Source organism: Passer montanus, unplaced genomic scaffold, assembly GCF_014805655.1.
Source record: "Passer montanus isolate IOZ18808 unplaced genomic scaffold, ASM1480565v1 scaffold8, whole genome shotgun sequence".
NCBI lineage: Eukaryota > Metazoa > Chordata > Aves > Passeriformes > Passeridae > Passer > Passer montanus.
This window is the reverse complement of record NW_024373256.1, coordinates 5774038-5790441: the sequence shown is the minus strand read 5'-3', so window position 1 is coordinate 5790441 and position 16404 is coordinate 5774038. Positions and strand designations below refer to the sequence as shown.

The 16404-nt window shown below is 44.3% G+C and overlaps 1 protein-coding gene across 8 annotated transcripts in view; it reads right to left on the bottom strand.

Annotated features, from left to right (window-relative positions):
- Positions 1–16404, bottom strand: part of PDGFA (platelet derived growth factor subunit A) — a 36317-nt gene that overhangs the window by 18087 nt on the left and 1826 nt on the right. For all 8 annotated transcript variants that reach the window (XR_005630199.1, XR_005630200.1, XM_039732082.1 and 5 more), the window contains exons 2-4: positions 16075–16171; positions 8719–8823; positions 6453–6640 (exon numbers count right to left, since the gene is read on the bottom strand). Coding sequence is in view for 6 of the 8 variants with exons in the window: in XM_039732082.1 (XP_039588016.1) it covers positions 6453–6640; positions 8719–8823; positions 16075–16171 (390 nt within the window). In the remaining 2 variants the exon portion in view is untranslated. The remainder of the gene's footprint in view (positions 1–6452; positions 6641–8718; positions 8824–16074; positions 16172–16404) is intronic.

Genomic DNA, 16404 nt, shown 5'->3' with positions numbered 1-16404 from the left:
AATTGGTGTCTCCAGAGCCCTCTGAATGTCTAGTGCTCAACCCTGTATGACCAGGACCTGAACATCACCTTGGAAAGCAGTTTCATTCCTACTCACTCCCTGCAATAACCTGGGGCTTGTTCACAAGAGCTCTCAAGCACAGTTTTTAGGAGCAAGGGAACTAGCACTCCTGAACTGAGTACAGCCTTCGGCTTTATTGTGGAAAGCTGGCAGACAGACTATTTCTCCCCAGTCCTTCTAACTGTTCACAACTGCATTGCTCCACTTCTGGCATCCTTAAAACAAAAAAGTCTGGAGAGCAAGTTGAGGTTGGAGGAAGGATCATGCTGGAGCAGCTCTGGCTACATATGGATCTCTCATCTGAAGGAAACCAAGGCAGAACAGAAGGATGTTGGGGTGGGGTGATACTGAACATGAGGACATCCTGACCCACAGGCTGGCAGCCAGGAGAGGAGGAATGGCAGAGAGGGGAGAACATTGATGTTCTGGGGTGCTGAAATGGCTCGTGGGATGCTGGGCACTGACTTGTGCTAAGTGTAGTGGGCATGATGGTCAGGGCCATGCAAGGGAATATGGCCTAATGTGGGCAAGGAGAGTGCTAGAGAGTTTGTAAGGGGTCCAGTGTTTAGCTCTCAACTGTGTTGAACACTGCAGAATAGGTGGTGAGCATTTGCTTGCAATGGAAATCACTGCAATTAAATCATGGCTTCTCAAACCTACTCATCTGACAACAGGGCACTGCAGTGTGGCTGTCCCAGCAAACAAGACTACAAATCACAGGGATTCTGTAAAAATGAGGTGAGGGAGCAGAAGGACAGGAGAGGCTGGCTGTCTCTACAGAAGTTACATGACAAAGCCATAAAGACTGGTCCATCCAAAAGCTCCAACTACTACCAAATAAAGTATCCACAGTGACGCTCCAAGCCATGATTTCCTTGTGTGTTTGGTGGGGATTCAATGCTCCAAATCAATCTCCACACTGCTAAAATCATTCTCTTGCCCTTTCAAAACTGGAACAACAGTGTCACAAAATGACAGTGGTGGCTGGAAAAACCCATTCTATTGCCAGTTCCCAGAAACACTCTTCTGGCTGTGGGGTCACAACTATCAAGGGCTTCTGAATGCCAGTGAGAGAAGCTAGAGCAAAGTCCTGGTCTTTCTAAAGCCAGTGGGAGATCTGCCTGAGCTTTCACAGAGCAAGGAGTTCAGGTCCATGTTTTAGTCACCACCCCTTGTGTCAACAGGATCTGGAGATGATTTTCATTTCATCCAGCAAACAAAAGTTACAGAGACAGATGCAATAACTAAAGTACCCACATTAAAAGGTACCTTCTGAAACTGTCAACTCTCCATGTAAACAGATTAAGAGCTGGCCATGACATACCAGAACACTTTATCTGAAAAACTAACTATGGGTTGAAGCAGTTTCAAAATTCTCTATCAGAAACCAACTCCATCAAGCCTTTGAACACGATGATTTGAAAATGTATGGTACAACTGAATCATCTGGCGTCAAAGGATGACTAATCATTAAAATTTATGAAAACAAACAGTAATTAAGACACCTCCATCATCAGAGACAAAGAAAGGGACCCAGCAATCACAAAACAGCTCTCAGATCTGCCATGCTTATTACAGCTATTAGAATAAACCGGTCTCATTGAAAATTACATGCAACAAAAATAAACTGTAATCAAGCTTTTAAAAGCCTGTCCTTGTTTCGCTTGGTTTTACAAACTGAAAGATATATGCAGTTCCTGTGGCTATTTGGTATTAAACAACAGTTAAAAAACCAGAAACAGTAATACTTTGCGGAGGATCATAATGAATTTATGCAGCAATTTAAAGCTGGCTTTAATGTTGTAGTTAAAATACAATCCAGCGCATGTTCCACTGCCCTACTTCACGCTACACAAGTTAAAGGAATGTCATTTTGTAGATGTTGCAAATACTGGAAGTGAAGCAGCACAAACCACATAAGCTGCTGTGTCTGTGTCACCTGTTAACACCTGCTGCCACACACAGTGCTGATCTACAACGTTGAAGGCTGCAGGTCACATTTTCAGTGGGTATAAATAGGGGTAGCTGTGCCAACAGCATGGGATTTGGCCTTGTGTACAAATGATATTTCCTTCTTTGTATTTTTCTCCCTGGCGTTCATATTGTACAGTTTCTCAAGTGTATTACACAGAACTTTGAGGTGGTCAGTCCTTGACAAATCAACAAGCTCCTTTTACCTGTCTCTAATGTAACAAAAACAAAAATACTCAAGCCCTCCAGATCCAGAAAATATCACTACATAAAAACTCTTTGAGAGCAAGACAGTGAAATAACTGTTTAGCTTCTCAAATGGTTTATAATCAGTGACACCATACTTGCATTAGTGTAGACTCTAGGTCTACATCCTGCAATACAGTGTGGTGGCCAAGTAAAAATGAAAATAAAATCTGATAAAATTGTGGCCTAATGGAAACATCATGGGAACACTTTTTTTTTTAGAGATTCTCCAGGAGAGATGAAATCAGGGATTAATAGCAGGGGGAAAAAATAAGACTGTAAGCAGAAATGTCTAGAACACCTCCAGTATGAAGCTAAATTTTATCATGGGCAGGAGCTTGTAAGACAAGTGTCAGCTCAGAAAATTCCTCATAACAGCAGAATTCATGTGCTGATACCTAAATACTGGATGGAAACAAGCCCAAAAAGCAACTGAATGAGGATACTTCTTGGAATCATCTATTGCTTCCATACTAAAACAACTGCATGCAGATACAATGGTGGAAAACCTGACTGTGAGGAAGATGTGAGTCAAGAGGGACTAAAGGACTGGGGAGGCATCAGGAGCCTTCAGGGCCTGGCAAATCACTGCTTCAAGGACAAGAGGGCAGGAATGGCTGTGTGGGATCTCTGTGTCCCTAAGCAGAGCAGCCAGACCCTGCCAGGCTGACAGGGCTTCCCATGCTCCAAGGGCACCTCGCTGCTTCTCCGCCTTCACCTCTGCCAGGGTTTCCTTTGTTTTCCCATTCCTAAACTGACCTTTGATACCTGGTCCTGCCTGCAATTGCAGTTAAGTCACAGCTCAATCCAAGTGCTGCTTATCCCAGTGGTAGAAGAAGAAGGTTCTTAAGCCTGCAGATGTGACATACAGCCATTTCACCTACATATCCCATGTGCTCTGCAAGGCCTTTCCCACCCTCTCTGAGTCTGGGTAGCTCTGCTGAACAACTCATCCTGAACTCCAGCATTTTTTCCAACCTCTGATCAACCCTCCAGTGACAGCTGAGGAGCTGCTCCTGCATTCCCTCCCATCCAGCTCCTTTTCTCTGCACCTCACCCTCACATTAATGTACCTAAGAATATACCAGGGTAAGATTGCCCAGATCAGATCAACATTGAATATGCAGAAGTGGCTGAAGCTGGCAGGGCTTCTGCTCAAGGCCAACCTGAGGCAAAGTTGAGGGAGATGGAGTAATTTAGCTCTTGTTTCTTAATTTGCATATGAACATTGCTGCAAATAATCATACTGCTCAGCTTGGCTATTCAAAATTAGTAGTATAGGCAGGATTTGCTCCATAATATTAATGATTTTCTGCTTCTGTGATCAAACCCACCAAGAGCAACACTGTGCTCTTGGGAAGACTCTTGTTCAGAACCCCCCAAATAAATTGTGGTCTGGTACTTGGTAGGTGCTTGAACTCACTGGACAGAAGCAACAGATCTGCAGATGTTACTGAAATGCTTTTGCACAGAGAAAATCTCTCTGTAACAGACACCAACACCCCTAACTCCCCCATCCTCGTCACCATTGCTCTATGAGGAGAGAAACAAAAAGATCAGCCCCCAGCCAGCCTCTCTATCTCAGTCTGAGTTCTGCAGGGCTGTGCAGGTGCAGTTGGCTGAACAGAGATGTCTTTAGGGCCAGAGGCTGTGCTCCCATGGGCTCACTGTCACCATACAGGGCAAACCCACCTTTCACTAATGAAACCCACCCCATGAAAGGGAAACTTTACAAGACCCATTTCAGGGAAGCTGTTCCACCAACCACCCTGGCCTGGAGCCTCCCTACAGCTTCAATTCCACATTAATGGATATTTCACTGATGAGAGTTCAGTGAAGATGGAGAAAGGACATCCCTGAACCCTCCAGCCTTTGAATCACATCCCAGGAATGAAATGCCCCAACACAAGCATCTCCACTGCTCCTCCCACACTGCCCCATCCGTCTCTTAACCTTGACTACAGTGGCCCTCAGTGAGACAAAGAAAACACCCTTTGCTTTCGCCTGTTGGATGATGCAAATCCACTTGCTGACCTTTCTGGATGAACATTTTTCTAGTGTGAATGGGCCAGCTATGATCTCACTACCTTGTCAATGAGGAGGAAGCGGGGAAAGCCTTTTCAAAGTTCCATCAAAAGAGAGCTTTTATGCAGTCTGACATCAGGGGAAAACACAAGCTGGCTTTCCAATGCACTGCAGAGCAGCTGAGAAGGCTCTCCAAAACCGCTCCCACCTTTCCAGGGACCCTCGCTCTGAGCCAGCTACTTAATGGCATGAGCAGACATTCAGCTCTAAACTTAGGATTGGCAAAAGGCTCAGAAAACCATCAATTACATCAAAGCTACAAGGGGATCTGACTCTGGAGGGCATAAATATGGATTCTGTTCTAAGAGTTCTGGTGTTACGGTGGGGTCAGCCTACAACCTTTACAATGAACATCCTGTTCCTGCTTGACCTCTTGTCCTTTTTTTCCCCTGCTATTTAATGACTGTTTGGAGCAGTCTTGGAGCTTGGAAAAAAAAAATGTCCTCCAAAGCTGGCTGACGTATATTGATATTGCTGGTGGCAATATATTTACACAGCCACGAAAAGCAGCTGCTCAGCTGAGCCTACTTTTAGTTTGTGCCCTACTAAAATGAATGCAAATCTAAAAGCACTACAAGGGGCTGAGAGACTGAAATTCCCTCAATGTGGTGGTGTGCTGGGGAAGCAGCCCCAGCAGTGCCATCCTGCAAAGCTGCTGCCAGGAGTTTGCAGCTCTTAGGGAACACTGGCTGTCCCAGCAGCAGGGCGACAGCCAAGACCCTCTGTCTCATCTGTCATCTCCCCCATTCCTCAGGGGTAGGAATGTTGTTCAATATCACACAGAGGTACCAACAGCAAGTTCATCACACACATCTCATCTCTTTGCTGAGCACATCCAGCTGCTCTGTACCTGTTTGCTGCTACACAAAATCAAGTGCAAGCTGCATCAAACCCAAAGGCAACAGCACTAAATATCACAGCCCTGAGGCACTTTGCTTTTTAGCTCCTATTCAGTAAGGTTTACAATTGTAGTCATTCAATCTCACCCGTTTGTTCTCAGCCCTCAAGTAATTATTGATCCAAATTTTTTACATAATTTTTAATTGTTTCTGCAAAGCGTATCCCACAAAGGCAAGGCAGCAAGCAAGTGTAAAGTATGATTATTTTTGGGAACACTGAAGGAATGTCAATGTTTCTCCAGCTTATTTGGATGAAAAAAAATTTTTCTCAGATGTTCAGAAACAGAAAAGAAAAAGAAATTCTGCCCAGACACGTCTGCATGTATGAAAAACAGTGTATGAAAAACAATGAAATGGCTTAGGTGCCTTATTTTTGTTTTGGGATGTACAGCACTAAGTGAACAGCACTTTTCTAAAGAAATCCATTGCAAGTGAAGCAATCAGTGTGTTGTGCTGAGCAATTTTACGTTTAAGAATGTGGTGGGGTTTATTTTAATTCTGCTCTTAAGAAATTCAGGGCAACAAGAACTCAGAGTCTTCACAATATGAATGCTAAGAGTAAGTCTAATCTCCTACACACAGATGTAGATCAACAGTACTTGTTTAAATACTGATAAAAATTAGAACACAGTGAAGCCAAATGAACATAAATATTTCACGTAATATTTACTGGAAAGTTGCAATAGCGATTTTGTCTAATGAGTAAATACAGCGTGAAGCTGTTGAGTCTAATATCCCTGGGGTAAGATAATTTGAAACACATTTTTTCAGATCAAAAGTGTTATGTTGTCAAATGTAAAAGCCCAATTTAGGCTACATAATATTTAATTAAAAAAACAGCATTCCATACTGTGATTTATTTATTTTTTTAAGTCCAATGCCCCTTGAGTCATTTTATCTTTTTAACTTTAAGATCTGTACTGTGCGAGATCATGGGAAAGGCACAATCAACTTTATTTTCATTTAAAAAAAAAAAAAGAAAGAAAAAAAAGAAAAGGAAAGAGAGTGAAAACTTAAAGGGAATCCTGTGAAAACCAAATCCAAACCCAAGATTTTCCAATGACCACGTCACTTGAAAAGGCCAAAAACGGAGAGGGGCATTCTGTGCGAGGAAGGACAGCGAAGATTTGGGTGACAGGGGCACAGGGGTAAATTTCCAGGCTGAAGGGGAGCCAGGCAGGCCCTGCTCACCTTGACACTCCTGTGGTGTATCCGGGAGGGCTGGCACTTGACGCTGCTGGTGTTGCAGCAGCCGGTGCAGCGCTTCACCTCCACGCAGGGCGGCCATATCAGGAAGTTGGCCGAGGTGGGGTCGATCTGGCTCCGAGGTATCTCGTAGATCACCGTCCGCGTCTTGCACACCGCCGGGATGGCCTCCTCTGCGGGCACAGCACAGTCACAGCCAGGGTGAGCAGCTGCTCCCGCCCCACAGCACCCAGGTGGGGACAGTGCTCCCAGTCCCCACCGGTCACTGGCAAGCCAGCGCTGAGCGCTGTGTGCCTGCAGCTGAGCTGTGGCGTTACCCTGGGGACAGGCTTGACTCGCTCCCAAAGCCCAGCCCTAAAATGAGGGTTTCCAGTGGCCTGGCTCCCAACACAGCTTGGAGCACATACCATGAGATAAGGCAATCCTGGCTCTGGAAGTGACAGCAAGCCAGGAGCTCCTCCACATTCGCTGACCCCCTAGTACAGAGTGACTGTGACTCCTCACAGTGACTGTGCAACAGCAGCTGTTGCTTTCCAGCACTGGGGCCACCACTGCACACAAATACCATCACACAAACATGCAACACCTGGTAAACACTGCCTCAGGAGTTAAATTGATGATTCTGATTCTCTGTATCATACCCAATTTGCACAACTGGGAAACAACCTGCACTAGCTTGAAACTTTCAGGACTTGGGTTTCCACTTCCAGAACTTTAACATCCCCACATCAGACAGTCTGGTTCATCCACCATTCCAAAGGGCAACTGCCATTTTTTCTGCAATCAAAGCTTTTTCCATGGTGGGTTTTATTTAATTTGTAATTTCTTGAATGATGCAAAACCACCAGAGCAGCATGATGGAAAAACCTGCAGTTAAACCAATATCCTGGTGGGCTCAGGTAAGGTGAGCTTGTTTAGGATTATAAAGAGTGGCTCTGTATTACTGTGTGATGCTGCCATGATCCAAACTATGTATCATCATCAACCCAGGGACTGTTTAAAAAGTCAAGCTGATATTTCAAAACAGTAAAACAGTCCAGAAAAAAATAGCAATTTCAGGGACAAGTTGTCTGCTGATAAGTTCTCCAAAGACAGCTGGGATTTTTTTTTTTTTTTTGCCTTACAGTGGAAGCCTGTGATAGCTTTGGGTTAGATGTGTCAGGGAACTGGAACACTGCCTGCACTTCTTCACTTAGTTCTTCAGCACAAGAAGCTCAGGCCTAGCCTGTGCCTGCAACATGGAAATCTAGGCTTGGTTTTGAAAGATGCATTTCAATAGACTAAATAGAATGAAAATCCTTACTGTCAGCCCGCAGTGCAATGAACTCAAGAAAATTAACAGATGCAATACTGCAAGAGATCTGGCAACTCCTACAAGTTATTGAGCACACCCAGTTCCCAGTGCCTCTGGCGGGGAGGCATCCAGCACCTTGCAGGGTGAGGTGCCAACGTCACCGGCTGCTTCAGCACCGCTGCTCTCCCCAGGCAGCCAAAGTGCCTGCCAACTCACACTGCAAATCCCTGCTGACAGCAAGCTGGGCTCTCTCTGCCTGCCACCACAGCTCCAAGGACAAACACACTGATTTACCCACCAGGGATAGCACCATGGATGTTTTCCATAGGCCAGCAGAATGGTGGAACACTCACACCTAATCAGATGAACAAGCACTGCACATAAATCCTATCTGTGCATCCCTTTTTTAATTTATATTTGGGCTTTTTTGCATCCTCATCATCATTAATAAGTATAAAAGCCCCTGTAAACATGCCTGGTGCCCTACACTGTGACGGAAATCAATGCCCCAGCGTTTCCATCAATGGCTTTTAATTTTTGGGATAAACTGTATTTTTCTTGTGAATAAAGAGTCAAGCTGTTTCCTTTTGTGGAGCTTCTGTACTGAAAACTCTACCAACTGTTGATGTTTTTTAAAGCACACTGCTGTAGTTTTTCCCCACACTATGAATTATACATTGAATATCACAGCATTTTCTAACCGAGGTCTAGATTTCCAACATGCTGCAACAAGAAAGTGAATGTAAAGAATTTGTGCATGTCTGTCTCCTATGGACATCCTCCAGAAGACAGCTTCTCAGGCAATGGCTCGTTTTGTGCAAAAAGAAAAGCAGAAGCTAGAAATGGCCCTTTTTTTCCTTTGTGCATGTCTCATTTTTCCAGTGAAATGTCCTGCTTGGCTGACCAAAGGCACCCCCTCTGCTTTCACTCCCAAAGTACAAATAGCTTGTTTCTTACCAATGCTTCTTTTTCTGCGAATGGGCACAGGACGGTTCTCTTGCACATGTTTAGCAGAATGAACACTGTAAGATCTCAAGTTTGTTTCTGAAACATCATCATATCCTAGAACAGGAAACAAAATGTTAAACCTTAGGTATGTTATGTGCACCAGTGTCTCTACAGTGTTGTTCCACAGGTACAAATCTGTGCTGTTCATAGACACAAGACCAAATCCTGCTACAATCAGTCTAATGTAACCCCTGTTAATGCAACTGCAAGGGCTTAAGGCAGGGAATAAAGACACAGACATTGAATGTATGTGTAAGCATACACAATTTAATTCCAATATCCATTTTACTGAAAGCCCCCAGAAACACTGCACACACTGTGGCACAGAACCATATCTAAATTAAAACAGTTGCATTTTTATGTGAAAGGCATAATACAGCTTTTCTTACTGGAAAGGTGTAGAAATAGGAACAATAATCCTGCATGTGAAGTGTTTCTTACAAACATTTTGAAGTTCTGATATGAGGCAACAGTAGAAAATATGGTATTAGACCAAACAGCAACAATGCTGCCTCTGTAAATTTTCTGTTGCTTGGTTTTCAGGGCAGTACTAGGGCAGAATCAAAAGCAAAAAGTAACTATCATGGGTTTCCTTTTAGCCTCTCTGTTGCAGAACAAATCCCCTGTGAAGTATCCTAACCTTTGGAGGGGCATCTGAAGCTACTGCAAACTCTGGGACTGCATCCAGGCTTGTCTTGTTCCCTAAATAAGCCTACCACATGGGTTAAAGGGCCATGAGAAAAAGCCAAGATGGAAAACTTGGCATTTCATTTATCGTAAAAAAACAACAAAATAACTGCTCCAACTATTTGGGTTTGTTAAGTGAAGCAGTTCAGGTCGTGTCCCATGCCGTGGGGTCTGAAAACCACAAGCACAGTCTGCAAACAGAGGATGAGGAAGAAGGAACCAAAGAGAGAACTGCACACAGACCCCAGGACACCCGAACTAAGAGGTTTAGCACTCTGCTGCTTGGAGTGTCCTCTGGAACATCACTGCAGAGTTTCAAGGTTTCACTGCTGGCTCCTAAGAAAACTGTGACATGCTCTAAAAAAATGCAAAAGGGCATTACACAGCACTCAATTATCCTCTCTGCAAGCTACCAACACCCTACACTCCCATCTTCTGCACTGCCACACTCCCTGCTTCCAGTTTGTTCTGTACACACAGCTGTCTGTCTCTGGAACTTGTTTTAATCTCAGCTTTATTAGTAACACACATCATAAGGCTCTGCTCCACAAAACAACCAACTCCTTTTCTCCTCCCTCCAAGAAATTGTGCCCTAAGGAAAACGCAGCTTGTGAAATCACCTGTACAGCCAGGTGAGACAGGAAGACAGCAGGATCTTCAGCACCTCAGAAAGAGTTCTGCATCCCAGGGTTTATCATTACTTCTTGGAAAATACTATTCTAAGTAGCTAAGATAAAATAAAATCAGAGGTCCAAGAGGTAGTGCCAGGATCACCCACTGGTCCTGCCTATTCTCCTTATCAGCTGAACAGATCCTTGTATGAAATTAGTCATTAGTCTCAGTTTATCCAAATAAATTGGCTCCTAGTTCCTATCTATGGTACTTGTTTCCCCTAGATTTTGATGGGAAATTTTGGAACCTGACTAATTAGCTGGTATTGGGCCTTATTTGCAGTCCCAGTCCAGTAATGTAACACAGCAGTGACTAAAGGGTATTATTTCTGCTTTTATTGCACCCCATACTCCAGAAAACTCATCAGTGGTATAAATAAAATGGCTTGCCAGAGATCCCACAGGAAGTTTGCAGCTGAGCTGGGGAGTGGAGCCAGGTCTCCCACATCCCATTCCAATGGCACCAGGCCATCCACCTGATCCCAAATGGTGTTATGCAAAATGAGGATCCGTTCTGATGTGCCTCCAGCCCTCTTCTGTTTCCTAGCACTCAGCCACCCAACACCTTAATACCGACCTCCTTTTTGGCAGCTTCAAGTTGTCACAACCTCTCCCTCAATTTGAGGCAATGAAGTGATACTTGAAAGCAGCATGAATTCTGCTCAGCCTGAGATCCAAGCTCAGCTCGGAGCAAGAAGCATGTCCGTGCACAAGCAAACAGTGTTTAAAAGGAGATTAAACACAAAAGTAATGCCTCTAATCCCAACTGCTTGGTGGGCACAGGCATCAGGCTGGAAAGGGAAGCTGGCAGGACTGCCAGCACCACAGCAGGGCTGGGCCATGGCTCCTAATCCCACACTCAGCAATGCTGGCACAGCTCCCTCCTAGCATGAAGGATCCCTTGCTGCCTCCTTTAAAGAAACTGGTAAGAACCAAAGGACTGGTATGATCAGCTAACCAGGGTGTTAAGTCATGTGCTTACACATAACTGCTCGACTCAGCTGCAATTAGCCTTTTCCCATCACCATGTTTATAAAGCAAAATGACAACTCAAGGAGATGTGTTGCTTATAAGATGATTTCTAAGGTGAAGAAGGCCTCTGGCTTACACTGTACCTCACTGTCTCACTAGATATCTTAAGCATGTACAGCAGTTCCTAAGTTCATGTCTCTCTGAGAGGGTTACAAAAAGAGATCTACAGAGCTAGCTCAGCAGAACAAGCTCCAGTCAAACCTCAATGTGTTATCTAACACAAATTGTATTATTTCTACCAACACATCATCCAAGTTTGGTTTAATAAACAGAATCATGGGGCATGGCTGGAGCCAGAAGACATTACAATGCTAAAGGCACTTAAGTGTCCCCCCCGATTCCCACAGGCTTTTGGAAGGAATTCCATTTCCCAGTGGAATCAATGGGAAAATCAATGCACTTCAAGCAATGTTGAAGTCAACAGGAGTCTTGCCCAAGCAGGAATGAAAAATCACCAAGACAGCTTTGAAACTCACACTTGGCTGTGAATGTGTGGCCAGAAGACTTCCTTTTATTTCACTAAAACCATGATGCCACATTAAAGAAGGATGATACTTAATTTGTATCAGTTTTTCCCTCAATGTATGAGTTGCAGGGTGAGGATAAACTCTTAGCAAAGGAAATGTAACTTTATGGGTGCTTAGCACCTCACAAAATGAGGCTTAGAGCAGAAAGCCTAGAAATGGGTAGTTCTTAGTTTAGAACTCGAACACTGCTCATCACCAAGTGAAGATGGAGAATGCTGCACAGAGCCAGATTAGTGTAGCTTTCTTTTAACATTTTAATAATAAAAAATGTTTTCATGGCAGCCGATCAAGAAATTTCTCTGTAATCTTTTATGTACTGACAACATATCAATGATGGGTATAAAAACTCTTGCAATTAGCCTTGGTCAATCCATTAGTGTAGCTGAAATTGTTCTTTTTTGTCAGATTGGCAATTTTCCACTGGGTCATGGAATATAAATCACAGAGTTCCTGTGACATTCTGCCAATACATGATTACTCTTCTCACTCAAGAAGCATGTGGAAAGCATCCTAAATTTACTGCTATTTTCTATTTATCAATTTATACTTTTGAATTTCCATCTTCTCACCAAACTATTTCATGTGAGGTACAACCCCCAGTACGTCCAGTCTTAATGCAAACCCTTCTAGATTTCACTTTGATGCACATCCAGAAAGTTCAGATCCAAAACTTCTAGTACCAACAGCAGCAGTTTAGGAAATTCTTATCATCTCATTTTTTTCAGGAATTCAATGTAAGGCACAATAAGCTGAAATGCTCTGTCTCAGAATCAGTCCTAGAGCCAGAAAGCCCACAGCAACATCAGTCTGTTTTTCTGATCTTCTTTTTGGCTGATGCAAAATTTGCCCTTCTGACATCCAGCTGCAGAGATAGATGTCATTAAGTTTTCAACTTTGATCCGTTAAAGGAAATATAAGTAGCAGCTTGCAACCTGTTTTGTTTAGGTTGGTTTTTTTTTTCCTTTACCTAGGTGTGATCAACCAACCATAAAGAAGGAGGAAGATTCCCTCATCTGTCTCATGAAAAACACAGGCCACACATGGAAGATGCCTCTCATGAAGTGTAAGAGGTGCAAGAGAAGCCAAAACACTGCACTGTAACATCCTTCATTGAGTACCACACCAGAACCCACAAAGCCAACAACCCATTTTCCAAAAGGTTGAGCTCTGCAGCAGCCTAACACTTTTTCCATGGAAGTATACAGTTAATTTAGAACGTTTCTCCACTTAACAAAAGCTGCTCTGCTAGTTCTTAATCACAGGCCGTTAAATTCACATGGCCTAAGGTGACCCTGGTGGATGCCCTTAACCCGTGCAAAGAGGCACACTCAGCCCTGCCTCTCCCCATGCAGGCAGATGACTTGGGGAAAATCTGTTCCCAGCGGGAGGCAAACATAATAGGTGATGAAATGAACTCTACCTCCCACAGGACAGATGGGAGAGGTGAAGCACGAGGAGAGAAACCACGCTGCTGAGCCAGAGAGAGCTCCACAAGCAGAGCAGAGGAAATGCCCCCGTTTTGGGGATTTAGTCTGCTCGTAGTAAAACTGTACTCTGCACACTAGAGCTGCCTACTTCCTGGGACTGTGCATGCTTTCTCCTTTAAACAGGGTCAGACTCTGCTCTCCTTCATGCCAAGGCAATTCTGTCACTGCCTCTGGATCCCAACGCAGCAAATTAATACAAGACCCTGCTTCCTGATAGGAACAGAGAATTTTCATGCTGCCTTTACCCTCTGAGTTGGACATGCAGCACTGGGCTCTGACAAACTGGCCTGGATTTTCTTTTTTGAATACAATGATAAGCTCCATGTTGGGTAGTGTTTTTCTTTAAGTAATATGCCAGATGGTCTGGGGGTGTGGTTTCTAATTTTATGAAGGGGGTTATCAGTCATCTCAGCGCCACAATATAGAGACCAAATCTGTCAGAATAGAAGAAAAACCTGCCCACTCTGACTTACAAAACTTACTTTTCCAATTAAAAATATACGTTTTGCATTGCAGGAGAGAAAATGACTGCTCTTCCTTCATTTTCCACAGATTCCGCCTTGTTACTCAGGAATATCAGACATTTTCTTCATGCATGCCTGATCCTGCAAACTCTTAGCCTACAAGATCATTCTTAATTCTCAAGTCCACCCACTGAGTTTAAACAGGGCTACTCACATGCAGAAGGACTGGCAATACCATGCACTAAAATCAGGGAGAGAAGGAGAGAATAATCACTGGAGTGATTTTGTTCTGAGCCCCAGTTGAAAATGAGTACATGCTATAAAAGAGAAATATACCTACTGTACGAGCCCTCACTGAACTGGCTGTTCCCTAAAGGCAATTGCAGCCCTAAGGAAATACATTTCAGAAATATCATCTTACCAGGGACAACGAGAAAACATTTGATTTGCTAACTCAGGCTAATACTAAATATAGTAAACAGGCCGGATCCTGTTTACTGAGGAAAGCACAGCAATTTCAATACTCGATTAGTCACTCTGATAAGCCTTTAGTAAGAATTGCTCACGACAGTAAAGTCTGCAGGACTGTGCCCAGGAAAAGCAAATGTGGGTAGTAAAGACGGGTTACTCCAAGAGAACCCAACCATGAGTAGCTCAGAGCACAGCTTAGCACACAGGCAAAAGCAGCACTCACATAAGCAAGAACCGGGTGAAAGGCTGAATATTTTGGTTTTATTTTTTAATATTGTTTGAGTTCATGTCTTAAGGAATTAGTGTTTCACAGGGAGATAGTAAAATATTTATGTCTCTTGTTTCTCTAATGGTTTCTAAACTGACAAATTGCAAGAAAACAGCAAAATGAAATGGGTAAACTTGTGGCTGACCTTCTCCATTTTTGGTCTTGCATCCTCCAGTTAATATTTGCCATGAGGTAAATAATTATTTTCTGAAATAAATTTCTCTGCTACATTTACCCATTTATTCAACTCCTGCTGTTGCCCCACTTGTCTGCCTGATTCACTTGCAAACGTGAACTTTTGCTCTCCTTCTAAGTGGTATTTAAAAATGAAGCATGTGCATGTTACACTGAGGTATTTGAAAAAATAATGTATTCTGGTAGCTACAGAACCCTGACTCAAAGGCAGGAGCAGTATGAACTATTTTAAAACGCTAGCACTCAGATCCAGCCCTTCTGCAACAGCAGCCAACTCCACCAAGTTCACTGGGAAAAAGATTTTAGCAGTAGTGCACTTGTCTGGTCCAAAACAGCCTTCAGTGAGGAAATATGAACTGCATACCCCTTCCCAGTTGTGAAAGTTTCTTTAATTGTGGTGATAAACAACAGTGATGAAGGACTGCTCTCCAAAAATACTAAACCAATGCCAATCTGGTAATTACTAATTAGCCTCTATGGTAAAGTGTTGCGCAAGACAGAAATACTCCCATTTTCAGTGTAATGGGAAAACATTTGGTCTCTAATCACAGGAAAATTGAAAGCTATGACTGTAAAATACATTCCTAGTGCATTCCTGCTCATTAATAGAGCACTGTACAAAAAGAAGAGAGTTAAACTCTAGAAGGATCCCGCAACTGAATGAAGGTGATTGAACCTGGCACAGACTTTACAAAAATACACAGCATATGGTTTAAAAGGAGATGGCCCAGTACCAATGCAAGCAAGAACTCATTCATTTTTCTCCATGTTTGTGCTTCAGCAAGATGCAGGCTTCCCCTGGGCACATCAAAGGTGCCGGGTTTATTCTCGCTCTCTACTGAGAGAAGAAATCACCAGGAACAAAGTGCATCAAGTGAAACCAAATGATAAGGAACCCAGCAATACCATGCTTCTAGATCTGATTTACTGCTGAAACGATCTGTTAAACTGCACGTTCTCACTACACCCATTTGCATGCCTAATGATGCAGAAAATAACCCTGCACTATTTTCTTTTGGAAAAAAAAAAAAAGTGTATTTTTGAGGGTAAGCTTTATATGCAGGTTTCTGTTTAAAATCAGTGCGGACCGTTTATTTTCCTTTTAATAAAGCCCAGCACTTGAAGAGACATTACTTCATTCATAAATATTGTTTCAAATATTTTAAATACCTCTAGGACAGTAGTTTAAAGATAACACAGCAATGCAAGACCAACAACAAACCTTACGGCAATTCTTCTCCGCTGCGAGACGGAGAGAGCTCTGACAACACAGGGGGGTCACAAGGTCCCACTCCACCCTGAACCCCACGAAGTTTTAATCCCCGATCGGCCCCTTGGCCGCCGCCTCCCTGTGGCACGCACCCCAGGGCCGCCCGGCTCTCGGGGCCGGTCCCCGCACGGGTGTCGCGGGCGAGGCGTGCGGGGAGCGCGGGGCGTGCGGGGCCTCCCCCCGGGGCGGCGGCGGCCGACGGCGCGGAAGGAAGGAGGACGGGACTAATTTACCTACGGAGTCAATCTCCAGGAGGCGCTGCAAGTCGCGGATGCTGTGGATCTCGCTGTGCGCCAGCCGCTCGATGAGCTCCTGCGGGATCTCGGCCTCCTTCAAAGACACACACACCGCGGGTCACCGCGCAGTCCCGCCCGCAGCGCCGGGCATCCGGCGCGCCGCGCCTCTGGGCTCGCTGGGGAGGGTGCGGGGTGTTTGCGAGACATGTGGGGATGAAGCAGGGGGGAAATCCACGCACACATCCCCCCAAAAGCGCTCCGCGGGGCGCCGGAGCGCTCCCGCCGCCCCCGCCTGCGCGCCCGCGGGGGCTGCGGGCCATGGCTCCT